The 26,417-nt window shown below is 48.6% G+C and overlaps 1 protein-coding gene across 10 annotated transcripts in view; it reads left to right on the top strand.

Annotated features, from left to right (window-relative positions):
• Positions 1–26,417, top strand: part of CNOT1 (CCR4-NOT transcription complex subunit 1) — a 1,579,387-nt gene that overhangs the window by 107,132 nt on the left and 1,445,838 nt on the right. For all 10 annotated transcript variants that reach the window (XM_085638198.1, XM_085638193.1, XM_085638201.1 and 7 more), the window contains exon 3: positions 16,479–16,586. In XM_085638198.1, coding sequence (XP_085494324.1) covers positions 16,479–16,586 — 108 coding nt within the window. The remainder of the gene's footprint in view (positions 1–16,478; positions 16,587–26,417) is intronic.

Below are 26,417 nucleotides of genomic sequence, written 5' to 3'. Positions count from 1 at the left end.
TCGAGGATGTGGAACGGACTCCACAATTGCTCCTTTGTCGAGCAGAGAGGAGACCTCGTGGTCGACCAAGGCGGCATCTGAGACCGAGAAGGAGAGGGGACGCGGTGGAAGGGGCTGAGAAGGGTCTCCGTGAAACTCTATATGAAATCCCCGGATGGTCTGCAGAACCCAGGCGTCTCCTGTGACAAAAGTCCAGGCCTGGAAAAAATGCGCCAGACGGCCCCCCACCCTTAGACGGGAAGAAGGGAGAACACTCACCGGACACACTGGAAGCTCCTCCGCCTCGGCCACCTCTGCCTTTCCCGCGTCTTCCTCTGGTGGGATAGCAATTGCAGAATCTGGCTTGATCCTGGTATTGACCACCTCCGGAGCCTTGCCCTTTGCCCTGATTTGGCCGGCCGAGCGGTCCCTACCTCGTCCAGCCCCCCTGAAAACACGAGGACGGAAAACCCTGCGGATGGTGGATTGGGCCTTGTCCAAAGATGTGAAGGTATTCACAAATTTGCCTAATTCCTTGATGAAGGGCTCCCCGAAAAGTCCCACCTGGGCCACAGAACCAGCCTCAGTCGGCAAGATCCCCAAGTTTGGGGTCCACCTTGATAAGTAAACTTCTGCGCCTCTCAGTAGAGAGCGCGCAGTTAGCGTTTCCTAGGAAAACCACCACACGTTGGGCCCAAGCGGAAAGTGTCTCTGGAGAAATTAGCGAGCCTGACTGCTTGGCCTCCTCCGCCATGTCTAGGATTTTAGTAATGGGGCCGAGGATATCGAGGAGCTTGTCCTGACAAGCTCGCCAGGATCTATCAATGCCCCTCTTGGGGTCTTTGACGAACTTTTGAAGAAAGGTGGCCATACGCGGGTCAATCTCTGGGGTCGCTGCCACCTTTCCCTTCAAAGTAGGTCGGGGACACTTCGCCCACAGACAGCTCCTAGCTGTGGCCTCTAACGGCCGGCGAATCCTACTGGCTACATACTGGGTGACCTTGTCAGAGGGGGCCCACTCCGAGGACCGGGGATGCAGGACATCATCAGGATCAAGCATGTCTGCGCAGAGATTCTGCGGATCAGAAGGGGGTGGCGGGCGGGGCGCCAAGGACGGGAAGGGCCAGGTTCCTCGTCTTCGTCCCCTGTATCACCGTTCCCCGGGGGAGATGAAGATCCCTCAACAGGTTTGCTCGCCAAAAACGACTGTTTAAGGCGGGCGAAAGCATCCAAATCCACCCCTGAATCTCTAGGGCGCTTGGCCGGTGGAGCTTGGGAGTCGGTGGGGGTAACACTATCGCCGGACGCAGGAGCCGGGAGGGACTGGGAAAACTTGGTCATGTGAGCGCAAGCTTGCTCGATACGTCGAGACAGGCGATCCTCTAAAGGAGCCATGGCCTGCTCCACTGCTCTGTAGATAGTCGTCCACCACATTATAAAAATCATCGTCCCACTGGCTGGACGGGAGGGGATCCTCCTCCCATTGGTCATCCTGAAAGGACTCGTCCTGATAGTCCTCCATTAGATCAGGAAACCACGCCACTCAGGTAAGTGGGTAAATAATGAGGGGTAGCCTCAGGGATATATGGAGGGCTGGGTGACAGCCAAATATTGGGTGAGCAGTGCTCGCGTGACTACTGGGCACAAAAACCCTGGGACACACAGCCCTGGTGCAGTTAAATCAAAAAGGGCGGCCTGCCAGAATAATCTGTCCCAATACAGACTCCCTGCAGGAGCGTTATAATATGGCCTAAGGATACTGGCCCCCAAGTAGTGGCAACACACGTGCACAAATTCTGCCTAATGACAGATACAGACTCTAAACAAGCGCGAGCGTTCACCGGGGCATCGTGAAACAAAAACGCTGCCTCAAAGCAGTAATTACCGACCACAGTGGGCGTACTGGCAGGCAAAGGCTCATGAGATCGTCCGCGTCTCCGTTGAACAACGCGCGGAATGCCGGAAACGCGGACGATCGAGAGGACGCATCTATGCGCCCTCTAGCGGTGGGAGGGGAGCATCGCGAGCCCGCACCACAAGAGATCTGGCCGCTAGGGAGAGAAACGCTCCCGCGGCAGAGCGAGGGACCGAGTAGCGGTCACCTCGCAGCAACGAAACCAAATGCCAAGAACTTGCAAGAAAATCAACGAAAAGACATTCGCGGCACACGCGCTGTCAGAACTGCAGCAGGCTCACCAGAGCCGGTAGTGCTAAGGTAAATGAAAACACCATGTAAAACACATGCAAAATATACTGCGCGCAGCACCGCTAGTGAGGGAAACAATGTGAAAAGCAGTAAGACAGGCAATAATAGTGGCACGGCCTGTAATTTACTAGACAGCATGCAAAACACCACTTATCTTTTGGCTGCAGCAGCGAAGAAAGAGGAGCAGAGAACAGGGACAGAGGACTACATACGCCTGGGGACCCTGTGATTGGTGCATGACAAGGAGGACGATCTACACTGGGACTCTCTATTGTTTTGATTATTCCCTTTGGTTCATGGGAATAGTAGTTTTATAACCTTTGAATGGCTGTTTTGAATAAAGCGTTGAGAGAAAAGCATAATCCTCGCCTCCGGTCCTGACATAGAATTTCCCTATTGAGTGTTTCATTTATTGAGATTGTGTGGGCCAGAAATGCCCAACTCCCCCCTCAACCTCTCGGACAGAGGAAATTTCTGATCCTAGGACAGACTCCTGCGCCAGTGAAACTCCTTTAGTCTCTGAAGGGCCCTGAAGTGTAGTGGACCCGGAAAGATAGCCTAGATCGAGGATGACAACAGCTTGACCACCCTTGCGATGTTTCGCAGGGCAGTGAGCGATTTCCTGAGAATCTGTCGAACTCCTGTGGCGAATTTTTGCCATCTTCTGGCAGGGAGACTTGGGGTCGCTTCCATGGAATTGATCACAAAACCTAGAAATGTGATTGAGCGAGTGGGAAGGAGGCAAGACTTTGTCTGGTTGATTACAAACCCCAGAGACTGCAGAAGCACAGCCGACTGAAGCTCATGCGACAGTGTTTGTGGATACTGCATGAAAAGCATGTCGTCCAAATATACGATCATCCTGATTCCCTGTGCTCTGAAATTCTCCACAACCGTATGCAGGACCTTGGTGAAACACCAGGGTGCCAACAACAGGCGAAAGGGAAGTGAACTCGAAAGTTTGGCCCTGCCACTGGAACTGCAGGAAACAACGGTGGGGGGGGGGGGGGGGAATAGGTACTGTCAGGTAAGCGTCCTTGAGATCCAAGCGAACCATCCAGTCAGTGGGACGCAACAGGTCTTGAAGGTGAATGCCCTCCATTTTGAAATGGCGATAAACCAACCACTCAGTCTCGGAGGTTTATCACCAGGCGCTGACAACCCATCCCGTTTTTAAACCAGGAAAAGCATGCTTAAAAAGGCTCCTGGGTGGGGAGGGGCATAGCAAATTGCCCGTTTGTCTAGGAGTTCTTGGATCTCCTGCAGCATCGGGGTCGCTTCCCTGCTAGGAAATCTGATCGTGTCGGTTGTTTGAATGGGAGAGCCAAAAATACTCTGAAAACCTTGTATGGTTTGGAGCACCAAAGCGTCGGATGTAAGGGACCACCAATTGTCGATGAATTGGGACAACCTGCCCCCCAAACAACGACATGAGATAACTAAACTCACCGTGAGCGGGGAGCGCACCTCCACCTCGTGCACCTTTTCGTTGGCCTCTGAGGCGGGAACGACTTCTGGTGGGGTAGACTCCACCGAAGCACGAGGAGTCCTGGTACTGTCCTCTGCGACTGCTGTCCTCTACCGGAGGCTGTCTGGGAGAACTGGCCAGCCGAACGCCCCCTGCCACGACTGACACTGCCATAAACATGCGCGTTAAAAATACGCTTGACTGCGGATTGAGCTTTGTCCAGGGAATTAAGTGGAGACACATTTACTCCATTCTTTCCCAAACGGGTCCCTGAAAAGGCCGCCCTGAGCCACCTGACCTGCCTCAGAGGTGGCAAGCTCGTCAAGTTTCAGGTCCAGTTTGATGAGAAGCGACCTGCGCCTCTCTGTGGAGATGGCGCAGTTCGCGTTCCCTAGAAAAATATCGCCCTGTGGGCCCAACTAGATAAGACTTCGGATGGATTTGGGGCTCCTGACACTTTAGCGTCCTCTGCCATATCAAAAATGTTGACTAGTGGTCCTGTGATGTCCAGTAACTTGTCCTGGCATGCTCGCCAGGACCTGTCCATGCCCTTCTTCAGGTCTGTGATATATTTGGTGAGGAAGGTCTCCATTCAGGCGTCTATCTCTGGCGTTACGGGTACCTTGCCCTCCAGGGACGGGAGAGGGCATTTTGCCCTAAGGCAGGAGCTGACCTCCTGGTTCAGGGGTTTCCGCAGGCGTCTTGCCACATACCTCCAATCAATCAGGCGTTTAAGCGTGACTACTGGCCACGTTATCACAGGGCACCCACTCTGAGGAGTGGGGGATGCAACAAATCCTCCGGTTCTAGGAGGTCCAACTGGGGGATGTCCCGAGGCGCTGGGTGCCTGGAGGGGATCCAAGGATCGAGAAGGGGAGGGGCGCCAAGACCTTCCATGATCGGACTCCCTGTTCGAAGCACCCTAAAAGTCCTCAGAAGGTTGGTGGGGGGGGGGGGAGGAGGGAAAGGGCCTGGTTCCTGGGATTTTGCCGCCGGAGGATCTGAAGGGGATGGACCAGAGGGCGTAGGTGGAGCCTTGGTGTCCAAAAATGCCTACTTCAACCTACCTGACTCATCCAAATCCACCCCTTCTGGATGAGGGTGTTTGTGCTGTTTCTCAGGAGGGATAGCTGGCCCGACTCTGGAGGTTTGGGCCCCGAGGGTCCTGGAGTTTCTTCCCTCGCGGGGAGGGGTGGAAGGCACCTCTGCGCCAGGTCAATCAACCTCTCCTTCAAAAGGGCCTCTGCCTCTGAGACCGCCCTGACAATGGAGGCATCAACCACGTCACAAAGTCTGTGTGGGAAATCCTGGCTCTCCTCTTCCTCCTCGTAATAATGATCAAACTCCTCCCATGCCCTTCTAAGAACAGGGGAAGGTTGGGATCCCAAGTAGGGGTCAGGTAAGTATCCAGGTGGCCACCCACCAGGTTAGAGGGCTGATCAATAATGGGACAGAGCCCAGGCAGTTTTAACAGGGGGGAGTTCACCACAGGTAGGTGGGATTTTTAACCAGGGGCCCAACACCTAGAGCAGCACCGAAACACCCCCTTATGTTACACAGGCACTCGGGTAAACTGACAGCCTGGGTGAAATATGCTGCTCGGCAAAACTGATCTCACCCCCTGGGGAGTGTTTACACTCCAGGCAGACCGGCTCAAAATCTGGCACGCGGGCCAAGGTGCTCGGCGATGGCCGCAACTTGACACGACCTCTGCCCGCGTCCGCTGAAGAGAATGCGCCTGAGGTAAAGAAAGAGAGGTGTGCCCTCTGACAGTAGGCAGGCCGCCGCGCACTCCCGCCAGTGCTTGTAAACCTCTTGTGGCTGTGTAGGAGTGAGCGAAGCGTTCTCTCGTCCTAGGAGCGGAGGCTCCAATCAAGCTAAAAAACCAACACTGAAAATAGACCTATAGCGTCGACTGCCAAGCGGAAAGGCTCCGAAATCGTACTAGCAACCAGGAAAGGCAAAATATAAACGCAAAATACACCAAAACAGCCCACAAATCATTCAGCAAGCTTGTTAACGGGAGCAGAGGCTCCTATAACATTTTGAAACCCAGCGCAAACTAACTAAACAGCATAGCCAAATACTGAGGTAAGTGGCACTTAACCGAAAGAGGCTGTTAGCAGCGAAGAAAGGACGTCCAGCATGGATTATGAACTGTTGGGGTGCCTGATTGACTGATGGACTGTTTACAAACTTGATGGTTTTTGTTTATAGGCTTCATGGGAAATGAAGTCCTATTGCTGCTGCTGCTGCTGCTGCTGCTGCTGCTGCTGCTGTTGTTGTTGTTGTTGTTGTTGTTGTTGTTGTTGTTGTTGTTGTTGTTTATGGCTCTTGGCTGAATTAACCCCTTCAGCGCTGCGGGAATTCCCCCGCGGTGCGGAAGGGTTCGAGCGCGGGCGGGGCCATGACGGAACGGTTCCGTCATGAGCACAGCGCAACCGATGCTCATGACAGAACCGTTCCGTCATGGGCATGGAAGGGGTTAAAGGTAGAAAGAAAAGCCCAATCCTCACCTCCGGGTCCTGACTTGGTTATAATCATGGCCCACAGTAGTTTTGTTGAATGAATAGATTTCTATAAATGTGTATCCTGATATTTCTATATATTTACTTTAGCTTATTAATTCGACCTGTTTACAGCATTATTCAAAAATAATTGGTAATAATGCTGAACTTGTGTTAAAAGGAGCTTTAAATTCTGAAAAGGCTAGAGGGGCTATTCTGTAAAATATATGCATGTATTTTTTCCTTTGTCGCACATTCACTGGTGTTTTGATATGAATCATGAATGATTGCAGGGTTTTGTCTGACTTGTGAACTGCTTCTGTCTTGTTACAAGAGGAAATAAAAAACTGAACGCTCTGGCGTTTTAAGTGCCCATGCATGTCATTAATATAGAAGTGCTGATGGTATTTTTGTTTTGTTTATACATCCGTTTTATACAAAGCCTGTAGCAACTTGTTGGAGGAAAACAACTCTTTCAAAAGCAGTGTGAGCTGGCAGTTATTGCAACATGTTTTGTGGAAAGAGAAACGCAAAGTAGAAACCAAGAATCGAAGAGCAAGGTGAAATGAGAGAATGGAGCACAATAGGGTGGTGGGATAACCTTGTCACTCGTGTAATAAAGCAAGAAGCAGTTTGTCCCAGCCTGGAAAACTAATCTGAATCATGCTGCTCCCGTGTTTACTGATCCTGAAGAGACCGCTCTCAAGCTTCTGTGGCAGCTTCGCGATGGAAGCTTAGCCGGCGAGACATAGTCCTATTTTTTTTACCTTTGCAATTGTGAGAACCTCTGAAAAAGAAGTCTGTAAAAACAACCAGCATGGTATTTGTTGGCGGCTCCAACACAGTTATAATGGTCATAAGAGTCATACAACAGCCTATTTAATCGTCCTGAAGATGGTCTAACGGATGTATACACCAACAAGACTGAAACGTCGACAACCTCATCTATTTCCTTATTGTTTAATTGTTCTTTAGAAAGTGTTCTTTGTTTTGTTCAGATTCACTGTTCCGTTGATGCATTTTTGTTTGGAATAGATGCTTGCAGCAATTACTCTGAGGTATCAATAGCGCAGAATTTCTTTGTAAACCTGTTTTTTTCTGTTGCTTTAATCTTTTTGTACCCTTTATATTCATATTACATAAATTAGATTTATGAAGAATTCACACCAGTTTCATCAGTATCTTTTTTTTTTTTTTTTTTTTTTTTTTTTTTTAGCTCTTTTGGGAACAAATTGAAGACTGAATTAAAATTTTGTTTAACTACAGGTTACCATCTGGAACCTTGATAAAACATTGCATGAACTGTTTGACTAAGTGCACATAAGTGACTCCCTTGTAGACACTTTTACCTGTTAATATTTAATTTTCCCAAGCCCCCAAGAGTTGATTAGCTTGCCCACTTTCTTTTCTTACACCAATTTATAAGCATGGCCTGAGATGATAAACTCGGGACTTAACTTGTGAGCGCTGCTATTTTCAGGTGATATTGTAAATTTTATAATGTCTCAAACAGATAAATGTAAAATGTGGTAACATGGATTTGGGGGCACATCATCTCTGGTTGTGTGGACGCATAGCAGGGAGAAGTAAAAGCAGGTGTCTTGTAGGGCTATAAGTTGGATGAAAAATCTGGAGGGGATCTCCAAGGGTTGTGGCTGATGTAGATAAAGGTGTGGCTCTAATGCGTAAACTGAGAACCTGTGCTTAGCAAAGTGCGCCATAAGACTAGTTTTTTTTCGCTGTTCTTGATACTGCATCCATATATATATAATACAACATTTAACATTACACCTACAACAAGCCAGGGCTATTGGCTTTGTCAGTTGTTCTCTGATGTTCTAACTGACCGTTTGGCTGATCGTGCTGCACACAGGCTAGCAGGCCAGACTTGGCGGCAACTTATATGGTCTCAATAACCTTTGATGGTCCGCTGTGGGGAAGCTTGCGCTGGTCTGGCTGTGGTTCCGTGGTGCCCGTGGTAGTGTTGATCCACTATAGTTGCGCACAGGCTGGCGGTGCTAAGGCTGGTTGTGGTGATGCCTCTGGTGGTAATCTCGCGAGTTGGTTGTGTCGTGAGCTGTGCGGATGTGCAGACTGGGGTTGCCGAGGGTCATGTGACCCACGGCAGCACAGGTATGCAGGTGGCGATGGTGTCTCACTGCATTGGATGGTTTCGACCTTGCAGGGCATTCAAGCTGAAGGTCTTGGAGACCCTGAACCACTGCAGGCTGTAGGGGATGCTACAGTCTCATGGGACTGTGCAGTGGTGCAATGTAGCTGGTCACTGCTCCATTTCCGTGTCAATGCTGTTGGTTGAGACTCCAGTCACAGTGATGAAGCGCTGCAAACACACAGAAGCGGCCGCCTTTGCTGGTGTTTCAAGAGCCCTGTGTACATTAAAGAAATAGATCTCCAAAATGCTAATGAAAGCTCCTGAGTTATGAAACCTGCAAAGGGCCAGTCCTCATAGGAGCTAACAAAAGACCAGGAGGTACTAAGAAGACTAACCACTAATTGGAACCATACCTGAATACAGAATGCTTCGCAGCGCATGTGCTGCCCAGGCTCGACCTAAGAGGCAAATGAGGGGAGGAGGAGGAGGACTACGACTAGGAGAAAGAGAAACGGCTACAAAGGGAGATAGCTGGTATTTGGCTGGTTAAATTGAGAAGTCATGAGTAGGAATCAAGACTTGGCAACCTTGATATTCAGCAACTGCTTAATTTGTCGGTAAAGGGTCTCTTACAAGAACTTTGGGGTCCTGCACATATATTCTTTTGTAAATGAAACACTGTGCTTGTACTACAATGTTATTACATGCACTGTAGTATATTTTGCGCATGATTTGCCTTTTCACTGTTATTGGCTCTGTTGGTGTACAGTTAGAAATTGGGGCCTCTAGTTGGCAAGGGTTTTCACCTTTGTCCAAGTAGGGACCCTTCCTAGTCAGGGGAATGAGTTACACTCCTAAAATAACCCCTGCTCACCCCCTTGATAGCTTGGCATAAGCAGTCAGGCTTATCTCCGAAGCAGTGTGTATAGCATTTCCTCATAACCCACAGTGAAACTACTACAAAAGGACACCACACCAGTTTAGAAAAATATCCAATATTTTTACATCCAAAACCAGACCAAAACGATTAAGGTACAGTATTTAAAAAATATATACATGGCAAGATAGCCTTAAAATTGCAGAAATAACCCCAACACATTTTGTACAAGTCAGTAGCTCTGTCTGGGGCCACCTCGATGCTGAAAACAGTGTCTAACAGTTCCAGCCGACCATGTCGGTACGGGCCAGCGAAAGCGTGGACTGACTCGTGACAGTGCCTTTCTCGTTGCTGCGGGCACTTTGGTGCGAGCCGGTTGTAGCAACCGTCGCAGTTGCGTTGCTAAAGGAAAGCGTGCGGTGCCCTCTCGATGCGATGCAGGCAGAGGCTCGTTGACTATTGTCTAGACGGCATTGGTGAGACCAAGGCTTACGGTGCAGGGTGAGGTGGTTACAATGTGGTGCCGGCAGGCTGTGGTGCAAGCGACAGAGCCGGTTAGCAGGAGCTGCCGTTGGTCGGCCCAGACTGCTGCGTGGGACGAGCCGGTGCGTTGAAACTTAAGAGTGGTGCACCCAGCCATGATGCGGTCATGGGTGTTGAAGTCAGCGGCAGCGACTGCGTCGGTGAGACCAGGATGGCGAAGTAAGGAGAGGCGGTGCGGAGTGTGGTGCCCACAGGTCATGGTGCAAGCAGCGGCTCTGCATCGGTGAGACCAGGGTTACAGTGTGAGATGCGGATGGTGCCTTCTGCTGTGCCGTCAGGACACAGAGCCAGCGATTGAGTCTGTGTCAGTTGGGTTTCCCTTCTCTGTGGCAACTGAAACAGCAGTTCCAGAAGCGGTGGGTCTTTGCAGTCCTTAAGACTTCAGAACAGGAGGCAAGCTCTACTTAATGCCCTCAGCACAAGTAAAGAAAGTTCAGTCCTTTCACTGCCCAAGGCAGAAGCAGCAACTGCAGGCCAACCCAACAAAGCAACAACCCAGCAAAGGGGCAGTACTCCTTCTGGCAGCTCTTCTTGATTCCAGCGAGTTTTAAAGGGTTGGGGCCTGGGCCCCAATATTTATACTCAAAATAACTTTGTTCTCTCAGGCAGAGAGTGTCTGTGCTTAGTCCAAACCAGTTCTGTCCTCTCTGGCCCACCTTCCTTGCAGGAGGTGAAGACCGTATTGTTAAAGGCAGACCAGGCCTGTTCAGGTGCAAGGAAATCTCCTCCCACTACTCTAAATGCAGTCCATCCCGGACTCATCCAGAAACATCCCCAGTCCCCTGTCACTCCAAAGCCAGACAGTCCATACACATCCTAGCAGAGTGAAAATACCACTTTTAGAAAGTAGGTATTTTATTAAACACAGAATGTAAAAATCACCCTTACTAAAAGAATCATTTTAAGATTCTTAGTTCAGGCATACTAAATTCAATTTCCCTATCTTGTCCCAATGGGAAGTTATGCATATAAGATGTTGTAAGTAAAACTCCAAATTTTTCCTATGGGTGAAAAATTAAATGCACTGTAAATCACCCCCAGGGCATGTTACACACACCAGTACATGTCGTCCCTTTAACATACACAGCACCATGCCCACAGGGGTATCTTGGGCCTACTTTAGGGGTGTCTTGTATGTAAGAAAAAGGAAATTTTAGGACCTGGCAAATGTGTGTACTTGGTCGACATGGCAGTTAGAAACTGCACGCAGACCCTGCCGCAAAAGAGATGCTCTCCATGCCACTGGTGTCCAGCTATCCTGGCTGATGAGGGCTGAAAGCTTAACTGATCCTAGGATGCTTGTTTCCAGTCCAGGGAGGGCCTGGCCTGGCAGTTTGAGCTGGACTGTTCCCATTTGGCGTAGGGTCAAGACTGATTTGCATATGGCTGGGTCCAAACTGGAATGGCATAGTGAGCAAAACATGATTGATTTTGGCCCAGGTCTCTGTACTGGGGGTCAATGTATGACATTGTTCTGCATTCTGTCCCTCAATTGTTTTTTTTTTTGCATTTGTCACCCCGAGTGGGAAGGGTATGCCTACACATGGGTCCCGTGCATGCCCAGATGTGGGTCCCGTGCTCTCCATGCCACTGGAGTCAAGCTATCAAGCTATTGTGCCCCTGTGCATGGCTTCAAGTAGACAAATACATGTAGGTTTGTGTTTGTACTGACGTGAGTGCAGCAGGGAAGCAAAGCCTATTTGGCTAAAAGTGCTTTATCCCCGCGCCTCCCCGCCGGCATGTGTCCCAGCCCGGGCTGATGCAGCTTCCAGGACAGGCTCAACTCTTCTGCTGTGTCCAGGGCTGCGTCGGAGATTGGACTCACTGGGAACCTCCTACAAAGTCTTTGCAGGGCATCCAGGACCTCAAGTGCGTAAAACTGATTTACTGTGACCTGGAGTACAAAGCAGGTGTACCACACAGGGCCGGACTGGCTGTAGGGGGCACCGGGCATTTCCACCGTGGGCCGGAGGTGTGGGGGCCAGGCTTGGTGCCGTGGGGGCCAGTTTTGTCACTGGGGGACGGTTTTTGCAGCAGTGCTGCAATATCTGCTCCCTGTAACAAAAAAATCAAAGCGGCGGCGGTGCTCGCCACTAGACCTCAATACCTGCCCTCCCCCTTCCCTGCGGGGGGTGCGAAATTGCCAGGGCTGGTTTCTCTTCCTGTCTGTGGTACCACAGATATGGTTAAACAAGCATTTGCAATGCAATAGGTCTCGCATTTACGCAAGTTTGAGTTATTGACATAAATGACCATGCCTTTTTAATTTTTGTTTTCATTTTTAAAACCTAAATAAAAGGCAGTCATTTACAATGCCAATAGCTTAAACTCGTGTAAATGCGAGACCTATTGCATTGAAAATGCTTGGTGTTTTAGGTCTCCTTGGCTTGGAGACCTTGTGACACCAGGTGGTTCTTTCAAGATTAAGCTTAGAATCCTCACACTGCACAATTAGAGGATCAGCCGATATTTAAATATTATACCTAGGGTAAACAAGGTAATTAGTAAATGTCAAGTCATTAATAATATTGCCAAAGTAACAGTACAGTTTCAGGTTCTAGAAGTTGGATTAATTATCGAAAGCACTCTTAGACGATTCACGTTTTCCAAAATGTTTCATGATAAAATCCCCACTAAGTCGAGGGCTGGTTTGTTTTTCTTTATTCTCCACCGATATGAATAAGGCTTGCTTGTGGTTTATTCGTTTTTCACTCCACATGGATGCAGCGCACCTGCTTCAGGTCACACCAACAGTTGGAGTATTTCTAGCGATCTGTTTGACGATGGAGGGCCGCCCGGAAGCTGAACCTGAACGGATGACTGCTTATAGTCCCTGATTTTTGAAAGTGTAAACTGTACACCACCTTGATGGCTTCCTGGAGCGTGTGGCCTCGCAAAACCCGTAGGACTGGAGAGCGGGCAAAAGGCAATCTGCACCGGAAGTGGAAACTGCACGTTTTGTGGCCAGAAAGAACTCCTTGTATCTAGACTTGATGCTCCTCACTTTCACCGTAGGAAGGATTTGGATGGTGGGAAGGCCTACAGCAGGCCCTGCAACAACCTTAGTTTAAAGGGATCACTCTCGTATGCACTCATTGTGTTCAAGCCCTATGCAGGTAGCGTTGCCTTGCATTGGCGCCAGGAGACGCGGGCGGGTTGGGAGTACTCTATAAATGCTGTGAGTCAATCCGTCAAAGCCTTGAAGCACATTATTGATGGATTGGTGACAATTAATCACTTCACTCTGCACGTCAGACATACTGGCCCATATCTTTTACACGCGGATGCTCACTGCCAGTGTACAGCGCCTCGCACTGGGTGATGCACTTTAAATCTGAGTGCTGGGGAACTTTATAAAATTGATTCCTCTTTAATTGCAGCACTTAGAAAAGGGAAACTCCTCGTAATTTACTTAGCAATTATTTTACATTAAATTTCAATGTTTTTAATGACTGTATGCTAAGTTTTTTTTTTTTTGATGGAGTCTCAGAAGGGAGGGGCACTACCTCACAATAATTCACCTCCATCGTGCCTCATAAATACAGGTTACACTCCACGCTGATGGCAAAGGGGTTGATTAGCATGTTCCCCCGTCTTTTAATGGCCGTGCAAGTTTTCTTTGAATGACTTCATCATGAGAGCAATATACGTAACACTTGCGTTAAGCAATTGCTGATTTTCATGTGGGAAATAAAATATTTTAATGATGGTGCGGCCAAATTAACTTCGCCTCGTGGCAATTAATTCGGTCAATTCCCCAATGAAAGCGTTGTAATTTATTAACTCATCCTGAAACCTAACACACCTGTGCCATTCTAATGCAGATGGTGCACTATATAAGTGCCTAGTAAAACGACAACAGTAACCATTTACCTTTTGGAGTTCTGGGTTTCGTTGTCAGTGTTACGGATGCTAAGAGTCCGTGAGCATGGCCACCATTGCCAGCATCCTCCGAGTTTGGGTGGGCAGCCACAGTGGAAGCGCGCATGGCCCGCTGCTAACACACAAGTGGCCACCATTGCTGGCGTTCCACGAGTCCTATGTACATTTATCAAGGAAATGTTTCTCCAAAATGCTAATGAAAGCTCCTGAGTTATGACACATGTAAAAGGGCCAGTCCTCATGGGAGGAAACGGAAGACTGGGAGGTACTAAGGAGGGACTAATAAGCCTATCAACAAATCAGAAGTCCACATTTAAAAGGACAATCACACAAGCCAATGAAAAATATGGGTAGAGAGTTGGCAGGGCTTCAAGTCCATACTTGAATACACCATGCCTCGTAGAGCAGCGCATGCGCTGCCCAGGCTCAACCTAACAATTACTGGCTTTTTGGGCAAAAAGATTTGTATTAGTGCAGATTTGGAGGTAGCTCTGGCTGCACCAACACCGACTCCTTACCAGGCAAAGAGTCCTGCTTGCTGTGATCTAACAGACCTTCAACCTGAAAAGTGCCTTGTTGCTGTGATATAGCAACAAAGATGGGGGCGAATAGCTATATTTTTAATGACGTCCTACACGTGCTTTTCCTAGGTTAATGCACTTCAACACAATGACTGGAGTGGTTCCTATCTTGGGAAAAGGTGGTAATCCCTAAAATCAGTGGAATCAAAAACCCGATCAAAAATTCCTGGGGATCTGAAAGATCAGATCTTGGCACCCTCACACACCTGGTAGGGTATCATGCTTCATCATAGGGCGCTCCTTGTCAGGCCGGGACTGCAATGCTTTACAGGCCTGGGGGCTCTTTTATCGGGGATCTTTTGATCCGTAACACATTTTAGATGGGTGCAAGTGAGGGGTTATCACAATATCTCAGTGATGAAAAGTAAAAATCATGAGTAAAAGCCCAAGGGAACCAGAGGGGAATATAAATGGGGTAATGGTCCCTTGACCCAGTAAAAACTAAGAGGCTACCTTATGGTCACAATGTACCCTGATAGCTGCAGTGATAAAAAAATAAGGTGAGGTCGACCTGTTTCATGCCTATGTTGCCAGGAGGGTCAATTTGAATTTCATCAGGACCTAAATAAATTCACTCCTACCCTATATAAATCTTTCTGCCTAGTTAAAGGTCACTGCGACCCACTTGAACAATTCATACTGCACCTGGATCGATGCAATGGTGTTAATTCCACCCGACAATCTGTATAGAGATACCCTTAAGGTAAGGCAGAGGAGGTCCTCCCGATACACTGAGGGAGAAAGTGAATTATGTGGGAGAATGTCCCCGGACCTCTCCTCACCTACAGGCCGGCAGAGGGCTAGGTCAATGCACCCTCACAGGAGGGTGGCATTCCTGGGGTGTAGTCACCCCAGGTAAGGTGTCCTTTGGTTCTACCTGCTACTCCACTGTAAAAACTCCCCTAAATGTAGTATTTAGATTGCCTCCCCAGACCTAGAACTTGGATCTGCGATGACTTAAAAAGCAAGAAGACCTCTGCTTGGGAAGACTGAAGACTACTACTGCCTTGGCACCAGCCCAACCGGTCTGTCTCCAGGGTCTGTGAACCTGCGACTGTTCTTGCAGCCAGCGACCTCTGAAAACCCTGGGAGGTCTTCTGCCTTCGAAAAATACTCCCATATCCAGTGGAAAGCTGTCCTTTTTAGAAGAAACAGACTCCAAAGGCTCCAGATCCAGCTGGACTTGCGATCCCTGCCCACTCGGCACCCGACGCTTCTGGCCAGAGTGAGTGGCTCACCTGTGCAGTGAAGCCTTCCTAGCTATCCTGACCTAGTGTCTAGCGTTGGCTGATCTCTACTGATTTCGCCGCCGCCTGTAGTGTGAAACCAGAGGCTCTCCTCCTCGACCGTGACTGGCTCCGATGTAGAAAGGCACCCCAGGGCCTTGGTGAGCTGAACAGAATGTTCCTCTATGACTCTACTTGCTGTTGGTGTTCCTCCTACTCCCTCCGGTGCCATGCCTGCAGCCTGTTTGCCAAAAGAAAAATCTCCTTTGAGCTGCATTGGGTGCCAGATGCTGAATATGCACCCGGCTGCCCCTGTGCCACAGGTGGTGTATGTTTGCTGCTTTGTGGCCCCCGTGCTTGTGCTAACCCCCAAAGCTTGGTCCCTGCAACCGATTTACCTACCCGTAAGCAGTGTAGCTCCAGGCACCCCCAGTAGTCCACGAAAAGCACTGGGCTGAACTCTGATTTTGACCTCTGCACCCGGCTGCCCTTGTGCCGCTGGCTGTGCAGTTTTGGTTCTCACCTGATTTTGCACCTTGCTGACTTTTGGTCCCAAAGAATGGAATTGTACGCGCTTTACTTGCCTTTTTAACTGCAACATTGTTTTCCTAATAGGATAACATTGAAATGTTTTAAAGAGTTTCTAAGTGATTTTTCAAAGTGAAAAGTATTTTTATTTAAAAATGTACTTGCCTTATTGCGAAGATCTTGGTCTTAAAATAAAGTACAACCAAAGTATTATTTTCTAAAATTGGTCTGGATCTCCTTGAGTCGTGTGTCCATTATTGGTCCATGTTGTGCAATAAAGTTCTTACACTCTTTTTAGGTCTAAGGCTGCTCACCCACACTACCGCTAATAGACCACTTTGGGTTTTACATTCAGCCCCGTACACCTTAGAGAAACCCATTGACTTGTGCACGGTATAATCACACAGAGGTGATAACATATACAGAACCAACTTCCTACAGCATTATAGGTGCAATGTTAAATGTGTTCATTTCATGAGTACTTGTTTTTGCCCTGAGGTGCAAAATGTACATGCAGCTGTGACAGTTTCAATTTATTTTCTCTCCTTTCTGTTTTTTTGCCTATCAGATTGTGACACAGCACGGCCCTGAGGCAGACAGGCATTTACTACGCTGTCTATTCTCACATGTGGACTTCAGTGGCGATGGTAAAAGCAGTGGCAAAGATTTTCATCAGGTAATTTTGATTACATTTCACTAATCGTTTCTTTCGGAACTGATTAATTGTTGCTGTAGTGATGTAGACACTTGATGAAGATTTAGCACATTTTCTGATGGATAATTCTACATGCATATTCCTCATCTTTTGGCAATCCTTCAGGTGCCAGACTGGTGTAGAAAGTTTCTCCACAGGCCCTACTTAGACGCTAGTGGACGCTTGCATCACAGACAATGGAAGTGATGCAGTGTGAGTGATGTAGGGTATACTGCAGTGGCGTAGTGTTCCTGAATATAGTGGTGTAGAGTTCAGTGGTGTAGAGCAGGTTGGCCCAGAGCGCATTGGCTTAAAGTGGCGCAGAGTCTGCATGGTGTGGTAGCGCACCACCAATACAGACTGCTCCCCTGGATTTTCTACTGCTGTTCAACATTTATGAATGCACATGCCATTTGATTGATCTAGGTTATTTAGTGAAAAAGCTGACCCAGTCCTCGAAATATTTAGGAGGCGCAAGGCTAGTTCACCTCCAGCTCGACAGTTAGCATAGCTGCAGTGCACCTTTCGATGGTCTGGAAGAGGCTGACTTAATCGACTGAGGCGGTCTATGCCTCTGATTGCAGTGAACCACAGAGGATTTCAGGGGATGTGATCGGAGAGGGGCGGGGGGGGGGGGAGACTGTACAGCAACTCTGGAAATGATCTGCCCAGTCTCCAGACCTCCACCCACACATGTGTTTTTAAATAAATTCAAAAAGCCTTTCCAAGTTAACCTTGATGCAGCATGATTGCCCAGTTGGAGGTTGAATCCCCTATTACCTCCTGGTATGGAGGAGCATAACTTAAGTTCAGTGGGTGCTCCAGATTGTGTTCCCAGGTTATTCCATACCCTTCCAGTCATTACCTCTGGACATTCCACCACACCATGTACCAGAGGACCATTTGTCAAGACTCTTAGCAAAGGGAGCGATGGAGAGTTCCAGTTTAAGAAATTGGGACTGATTGTTAATCCTGGTTTTTTCTAATACTGAAAGGACAGAGGACTTTATCCCATTTTGGATCTTTGTCCCCTGAACTTCTATTTAAGAAAGTTAAAGTTCAAAATGCTCACACTGTGTCAAGTTCTACCTGGCCTAGATCCAGGTGACTGGATGCTAGTAAAGGACCTGACTTGTTTATTATCACATTGCCATCGAGGTTATCTGCTTTTTCATTTGAGACATAAGGATTTTCAGTTCTGTTCTGGCTCCCCTTTGGACTGACAAGTGCCACAAAGGTGATGGCGGTGGTACAGCCCATCTACGGAAGTTAGACAACTGGCTCTTAAAGGTGCTCTCACCTCGAACAGTTGTGAGCTATCGCCAAACAGCCGGATTGTTAATATTGTTGGGTTTTACCATCTTTCATAAGAAATAACCTAGACATGGTGTTTTGAGTAACACCTCCGCCTCAGAGTCCAGTAGATTTGGTCTATGATCCTGATGTTTTTGCCTTTCAGTTCGAGCAGTCCTCTTCCAGGGGATCCTCATCAATAGTCATAAGCATATGAATGAATATTCCTGCCCATGCGCAGGGACCCCGTAAACAATGTATACATATATGTGAGATACAGGTGCTCAGCAAATGAGAGCGCACTCGGGAGACTCAAATCAACATGCAGGCAATGCGCAGTGCTTCAACCATGCGAGTCATGCCTGACACGTTTCAGACGATTCCCTTAATCATAGGCGGGACTCTACAATCTCTTGCAATGCTATTGGATCTTTGTATGAATCAGGATGCATGGAGTTCTGGCTAATGAAGCCCGTTGGAGGGGGAATATTTAAATAAAGATCCAATAGTATTGCAAGAGATTGTAGAGTCCCGCCTATGATTAAGGGAATCACCCGAAAGCGTTGGGCATGACTCGCATGGTTGAAGCACTGCGATTGCCTGCTGGTTGATTTGAGTCTCCCGAGTGCACTCATTTGCTGAGCTGATGTTAATCACGCCGGCTTCGGGCGTGGAGGGTGCACCACCCTTGGATTTCCAGATGGGCCACGGACGCATTATTCCAATGCTGTCAGCAGGGGGGAGACTGCTCCATGGATTGCGGGCTTCAGCGGCGCTTCACAGCTTATTCAAAGCTGAAGTATAAACTTACTTGATCCCACCGGGGCAAGGGGCAGACTGTTGGACACTTCAATTCCAAGGATGCATCGAGTTCTGGCTAATGAGGCCCATTGGAGGGTGAATATTTAAATAATAATAATAATAATAATAAAAATTATTTATTCGGTTTGTCACGAAGAAAACCATAAAAGAGAACAATCATGTACAGTAAAAAAGAAAAAACAGCTGTCATTTGTTTAAAAAGAAGAGGAATTTTTTGCTTCTGAGAATCAATGTTTTTTCCTAATGCAGTTTGTTAAAGGTTTTTTCTATGGTTCATAATACATTTTAAAAAGTTTAGGACCAGGTAACAGACTTCTTCAGACTCTAAGGTTTGCAGTCTAAGGAAGGCCGGTCGACATTGTCTTAGGCCCCATCGCCTGCATAGCGGAAGTATCCAAAATTTTCTGTGTGGTTGGTAAAATTTACAAAAGATAATGACGTGGATATTTGATTGAGTTGATATCGCATCACAGGGACACGGAGGCAGCTTTGAGTCCCAGGCCTTATTTAGAGGAAAAGCAACCAGTCTAAAAAAGAGGTTCAGTCTGAGCCTGGTGAGCAGCATCCTCTCATATGTTTTGGTATGCAGAGTAAGGTATGGTTGAATGCCAAAAGTTAGCTGGACTGTGTTCGCGTGAACCACTGAGGGTTTTGCAGCCTCAGTTGTCAGTCTTAGTGTTTCCAGATGCCGTAGTGTGAGTTCCTTGAGCTCCTTTTTTGGGAGGGCAACAATCGATTCTGGGTGGAGATAATATTTTTCAAGGCCCATATCTGTAAAAAAGTTTCTGATGTAGCGGAGCCATTTTAATCTAGAGGCGTGATCGAGTGACATTGTGTCAGCCACTATCGACTGTGATAGCGTATTAGCATCCGAAGTCCATATACGCCTCCACAAAAGCAATGGCTGAATTTTAAGGAGATCCTGCAAATACGGAATTCCCAGTTCCATATGGGAGGCGTAGGTTGGTGAGCCTTTTGGGGTAGCAAGAAGGAATCTTATAAATTGATTTTCAATTTTTTGTAAGGCTCCAACATCTATATGGCCCCAGACCCCTGCTCCATAGAGAGCAATCGCTTGGCATTTGGCGTTGTAAATTTTTAGCAGTTCTGCTGGCCGCCTCCTTCCCAATTTCCTCGAAGGACTGCAGGGCTGCTATTGAGCGCTTAAAAAGGTGGCATCTCGCTTCCACTGCTGGTTTCCAGGTTAGCTTATCAATCATGATCCCGAGGTATGGGTATTGTGTGGTGACCTCCAATGGTTGGCTATCGAGAGATACTTTTTTTTCCTTTCTTCGCCCCCCCCCCGTGATCATGACGAACGTTTTTTTAGCATTAACCTTTAGATCCAAGGCGTTCATGAAGGTGGTATATCTATCTAGTGAGAGCTGGAGTTCGCGCGGCGTTCGGGCCAGGATGACAGCGTCATCCGCGTAGAGGAGCGCTGGAATCGGTCTCTGTTTCATTTTTGGGAGGTCCTGAGCCCCCCTCAGCATCTCCTCCTCCAGGCCATTTGTGTAGAGCGAGAAAAGGAAGGGGGCCAGAACACAGCCCTGCCTAACTCCTCGCTCCACGCCAAATGATGCCGTCAGCTCACCGTTCTTTCCGAACCGAACTCTAGCCGAGGCCCCGGAGTAGAGCTCTCTAAGAAGATCCAGCAGTGAGGGGTCCACGTTCATTGCTCTTAGGACTGTCCATAATTTGGAGTGTGCGACGCAGTCAAAAGCGGCAGACAGGTCCACATAGACCATGTATACCGTCGATTTCTTTGCATGCGTGTATTTGGCCATTATAAGGCTATGGTTAAGTGCCTGCTCTACTGTCCCGAGGCCTTCTCTAAAGCCGAATTGTAGGTCCGAGATGATACGCTTTTCCTCACTCCAGTGATGTAGTCTCTCCAGAATGACCCTCCCCACCAGTTTGCCAAGGGAGTCCAGGAGGGATATGGGACGATAGCATTTTGGGTCCTGTCGGTCCCCTTTCTTAAAGATGGGGACCATGATTGATCTGGTCCAGGAGTCCAAAATGCCCTCACTGGCTGCTGCTGTGCATACTCTCGTCAAGATAGGTGCCCAGAGCTCCTGGTTAAATTTAAAAAGGTCCACAGGGACGCCATCAGGCCCCGGGGCTTTCCCTGTTTTACTTTTTTCCAAAGCCGCCAAGATTTCGGAGATGTCAAAAGAAATTGGGATTGGATATTGTACTTCATTATGGAAGTGAGATGGATGGTCTGTGGTTCCTTGGTCTTTGAATATATTTTCGAAGTGGGCAATCCAAGTTCCCTCATCTATAGCGACCTCTATCTTGGGAGAGTTGTTGTCCGAGAGGAATGGGGATCTAATCGTTCTCCAGAAATCCTTGCTGTTTTTTGATTGGGAGCTCTTGTCTAGGTCATTCCAGAGTTTCTCTTTCATTTGTTGTAGTTTTAGTTTGCGTTCCAGTTTGTATTTTCTTCTTAGAGATTGAATAAGGCCCACGTCTCTTGGTTTTTTGTGGAGGGCAGATTTTAGATCAGTTAGGGCTCTCGTACAGTTGTGGTTAAACCAACCTTTCCTTTCTGTATGTTTGTTGGTTATATTCCCCGTGAGTAGTCTCTTGGCTACTGTCAGAATTTCTGCGAAGTTCAGTAGGACTTCCGTATGATTTAGGGCTAGGTCCAAACAATTAAGAATATATGGGTACGCCTGGTTAACTAGTTTTTTTGTGAGATTTTGTGGGTCGATCTTTTCCCATTTTATGGAATAACCATTATGTTTACGCAGTTGCAGGCTGTCTTGAGCGAGGGCAGTTGCTATATCAGTGACCTTAGATCTGTATTCAGATGGATGGAATTCAATCTTTAGTGCATAGTGATCACTTAGTGTATTGCCAATTACTTGGTGATCTGTGACTTTTGTAGCGAGACCATGGGACAGCAGGATGTAGTCCACTGTTGTCTGGTGGCCTCTAGCCACGTAAGTTGGATTAAACTGATTTTTCTCCGCCTTCAGGGAATTAGCGATAAATAAGTCAAACTCTGACAGTGTGTTATTCAGAGCGTTGCCAGATTTATTGTGGACGAAATGGGCTAGTGGAACGTCGTTGTCGTCTGCAAATCCGCAACATTGGGTATCTGCCATTTGGCAGGGATGAATATTGAAATCACCTCCCCAAATAAGATGGATCATTTTAGAGTTGTCCTCCTTGTGTTGAAAGGATCTTAGTCTCTCCTGCATATCTTGGACAAAAGTCAGGAAATCGTTTTCCGTTAGGTTGTTATATGAGTTGACAAGGGTAATAGTGTCCTCATTTGCAAAGGAGAGGGAGAATATCTGACAGTTAGAATCGGTGGAAAGATTGGTCACTTTTAACTGTGATAAGGTGTTGGCGATGTAGATTGTCAGGCCTCCTTTGGGTCTACCTATTGCGCTTTGAGTAGCAAATGAGGAGTAAGTTTTGTACCCCAATAAATGGAGCTCTGAGGTTGCCCAGGTCTCTTGAAGGCAAATTATTTTGCCTTGTTCTAAGAAATTAACGGCGACGGGGTCTTCGATCTTTGTTCGTAGGCCCGCCACATTCCAAAATAAAAAAGGTATTGTGTGGGGATTCACTTTCGGGACTGAAATTGGTGGGGTCGTGACAATGTTGTTACTTAGGGAAGGGGAGTGTGGCAGGTTTGGGGTAATATATTCTAGGTCCCTTGATGGTCAATCCACCATTTAAATAAAGATCCAATAGTGTTGCAAGAGATTGTAGAGTCCCGCCTATGATTAAGGGAATCGCCCGAAATGTGTCGGGCATGACTCGCATGGTTGAAGCACTGCGATTGCCTGCTGGTTGATTTGAGTCTCCCGAGTGCGCTCTCATTTGCAGAGCACCTGTATCTTTATTTTTGCAGCGTGAATCTTTCTGGATTCACTATGCTGTGCATTATTCCGCGATCTTGTGGTTGGGTCCGGATTCGTAGTCTTTTCTTTGTTTTTTTTTTTGTTTTTTTTAGCCCAGGTGGGCGGCGACGACCCACCATTTGGTGCACCTCCCGTGACGTCGTCGTGCTTCCTGTGGAAGTCCCACCTTTGGGGCGCCATCTTCAGATTCTTTTTTCCGCCGTTGGGTCTGGATCGTCATCGGGAAGCTCCAGAATTACAATCGAAGGTAGAAGAAAGAAAAGCGAGTTTCGTCGATAAATACTACGAAGATATCACAGGAAAGGAAGAGATTTCATCAGGAGCGCCAAGAAAGGAGGTTCTTCGCCTTTTTCTTCGACCTTGGAGAATGCGCACTCAGAGGCCCTGAGCGCAATGGACAAGACGCCATTCAAGTTCTGCCCAAACTGCCACCACAAGTTTGCGCAGAAGGACCAGCATCCGCAACCTCTGCCTACCGGTCGAACACCAGAGTAAGGACTGCAACGCCTGCTCAGCCTTCGCGCCGAAGACGCTCCGGGTGAGAGATCGGCAGAGAAGAGCCAATGCCAGCATGGATGGCAAGGGTAAGGCCCCGTCGCTCTACGATCTGGGCCTCTCCACGGACGATGAGGACAACGTCGCCGAGGCAGCCGAAAACTTCACGGTCGTAGAGACCGACAAGAAAAAAGACTAGGTAAGAGAATTGTCTAGCGCAAAACAGAAAATACCTCAAACACAAGGGTGACTCGAGAAAATCAGAGTCAAATTCCACGAAGGCAACCCCGGCGCGAAAACTTCGACGACCAAAGGGGGAAGCATGGACAAGAGGCCGAGCGGATCCTTCGAAAAGGACTCCCTGGTGCCGAAAGACGCCGAAAAGCAAGGGTCGTCGAAGACAACCCAGGAAACAGGACGATCGACGCAGAAAGAACGGTCGACGTCGACGCAAGTTTCGACGAAAAAACCCGCGGTCGACGCCGAAAGCATCTCCGAGATGGAGAAAAAGAAGAGGCGGCTCGAGGCCGAAATGGAGAACATCCTTCAGAGGAAGGAGTTCGACGCCAAGATGAAGGAATTCAAGATTCCAACGGTTCCACCGACGGAAGTCGTCGAGGACAAATTCGACACCGAGGGGCTGACGAGGGATCTCGAAGAGGAAGACGAGACCTATTATGACGGCGAAGCCGAGGAAGAAGACCAGCAGTCGTTCTACGGCTCGGCGCCATCTACCAGCCACGACATCGAATGGCAGGATCTCGACACCGAAAACCCGGAGGAGCCCGTGGACACGTACCCTTCGAGACCTTCGCCACCGACTACATCGGGGTGTACAATATGGTGGTCAGGAGCGCGGCGACAGCCTTCGGCATCAAACTCGACGAAGAGAAGCCGAAAGCCGATTTTCTCCTCGAGACCCTGCTCCCCATCCAGACGAGGAGCCAATTCCTCCCCATGCTACAAAGTGTGATGAATCAGGGGAGAGAAGCCTTCAAGGAACCAGCGACCTGCCGTTCGATCACGCCCAGGATGGAGAAGTATAAGCACTCTTCCCTGGACCCCCTTACATCAAAGGTAGCGTTACCGCCGACTCAATCATAGCTTCCACGGCCAGGAGAAGGGCCAACGTACCAGCAACTTCGGGCCCACCACCTGATAAGGAGAGCAGGAGGATAGACCTCACAGGAAGAAAGGTCGAGAGGAACGCTGCAATGCACTGGCGCATGGCGAATTCCAATGCACTCCTCAATAGGCACCAGTACCAGCACTGGGACGAGATGGGGGAGATAGTAAAACACCTCCCCGAAGAATACCGCCAGAGAGCCTCTCACCTGGAAGACTAAGGCAAAAACATCGCCAACTCCTGTATAAAGACTGCGTTGGACGGGGCAGAGACTTCAGCAAGACTAATGGCCATAGGGGTCACCGAGAGAAGGCATGCATGGCTCAGAATCTCGGGATTCAAACCGGAGGTGCAGAACAACATCCTTAGCACCCCCTTCAACGGAGAGACACTGTTCGGAGCAACAGTAGACGAGAAACTCACCCAGCTGAAAAAAGAAAACGAAACGGCGAGGTCAATGGGGGCCCTACAGCTGAGGGGAATGAGGCGAGGCAATCCCTCGTGGAGACCCTATGGTAGGGGAGGAAGCCAACAGGGGGCGTCGCACCAGACGTTCCAGCAGGGTCAGCAGGGTGAAAGTCACGGACCACAAGGTCAACAAAAGCAAAACTGGCAGTACCAACCTCGGGCCAGTCCTTTCGCGGGAGAGGGAACGGACGTGGCCAAAGGAGGAGAGGGGGGGGGGGAACAGCCCTCATCAAAGTGACTCAGCACGCAAGAGGACGCCTACCCTCTACATGCCCCCAAGGGTGAGGCGCAAAAAATTATCAGGGTGAAGAATATTCAAAAGCCTACGAGCATACAACACCAGTAGGCGGAAGACTGAGGTTCTACCTTCAGGAGTGGCGACGTATAACCACAGACAAGTGGATACGGAACATCATGCAGTACGGATACTGCGTAGATTTGGAGAAAAGACCTCCAAACAGGAAACCAAAGGGAAGACAGAGATCGGCCCAAGAACTGGCACTACTCAGAGAAGAAACATGGAAACTTCTAGACAGTGCCGTTCAGAGAACGCAACAAAGGGGTCTACTCAAACTACTTCGTGGTCCCGAAAGTAGACTGAAACCTCAGACCCATCCTGGACCTGCGTTACCTAAACAAGTTCATCAGAACGCAGAAGTTCAAAATGACTTCGCTGCAGGAGGTACTGCACCAAATAAGAGACGGGGACTTCATGGTCACCGTGGACCTCAAGGATGCCTACCTGCACATCCCAATAAACAGAAGACACAAGGGCCTTCTAAGGTTCAACATTGAGCAGGAACACTTACCAGTTCACAACCCTGGCCTTCGGATTAAAATCGGCACCAAGGGTCTTTACAAAATGCCTGTCGGTCGCGGCCCACCTACGAAGACAGGGAATCCATGTCTACCCCTACTTAGACGACTGGCTGGTCAAGGCAAACTCACGCGAGAAGTGAGAGAGGCACGCAAAACGCGTAACAGACACTCTCACGAATCTGGGGTTCTCGATCCACTGGGGGAAGTCATCGCTGGAACCGGAGCAGGTGAAGATTTTCCTGGGGTTGAAAATCAACTCCCTCAACAGTACAGTAGTGCCCAGCGACAGGAGGACAGATGCACTACTGAAGGAGACGCGGCTCTACCAGAAGGGGCGAGCTCTGACAGTGAGGGCAGTGAGCAAGATGATGGGGATGATGGCGTCGTGTATCCAGCTGGTGCCGAATGTACGCCTGCACATGAGACCATTCCAGGAATGGCTACAACAGCAATGGTCACAAGCAAACGGAAGTTGGGAGGATCTAGTGGTTGTTACGCACGCAGTGCAGGAGGAGATAACTTGGTGGAATAGAGACAACATGACAGCAGGGAGAAGCCTGACACCACCAATCCCAACAATGACCATTACCACGGACGCATCGCAAAAGGGATGGGGAGCGCACATGGACAACCTCAGAGTGAGGGGTCTGTGGGCTCCAGCAGATGCGGTTCGCCATATCAACTACCTCGAGTTGAAAACAATCCTGCTAGCCCTGAAGGCATTCCAGAGGCACCTGTACAACCAGAGGGTGTTGGTTCAAACAGACAACACCACGGCAATGTTCTACATCAACAAACAAGGGGGGACACAGTCGTTCCCTCTCTCCTCTCTAGCTCAGGAGATTTGGAGATGGGCCATACCTCTCAGGATAGATCTACTTGCAATTCACCTACCGGGGAAGGACA

The sequence above is a fragment of the Triturus cristatus genome, chromosome 12, assembly GCF_964204655.1.
Source record: "Triturus cristatus chromosome 12, aTriCri1.1, whole genome shotgun sequence".
Taxonomy (NCBI): Eukaryota; Metazoa; Chordata; class Amphibia; order Caudata; family Salamandridae; genus Triturus; species Triturus cristatus.
This window is presented reverse-complemented; position numbering and strand designations above follow the sequence as displayed.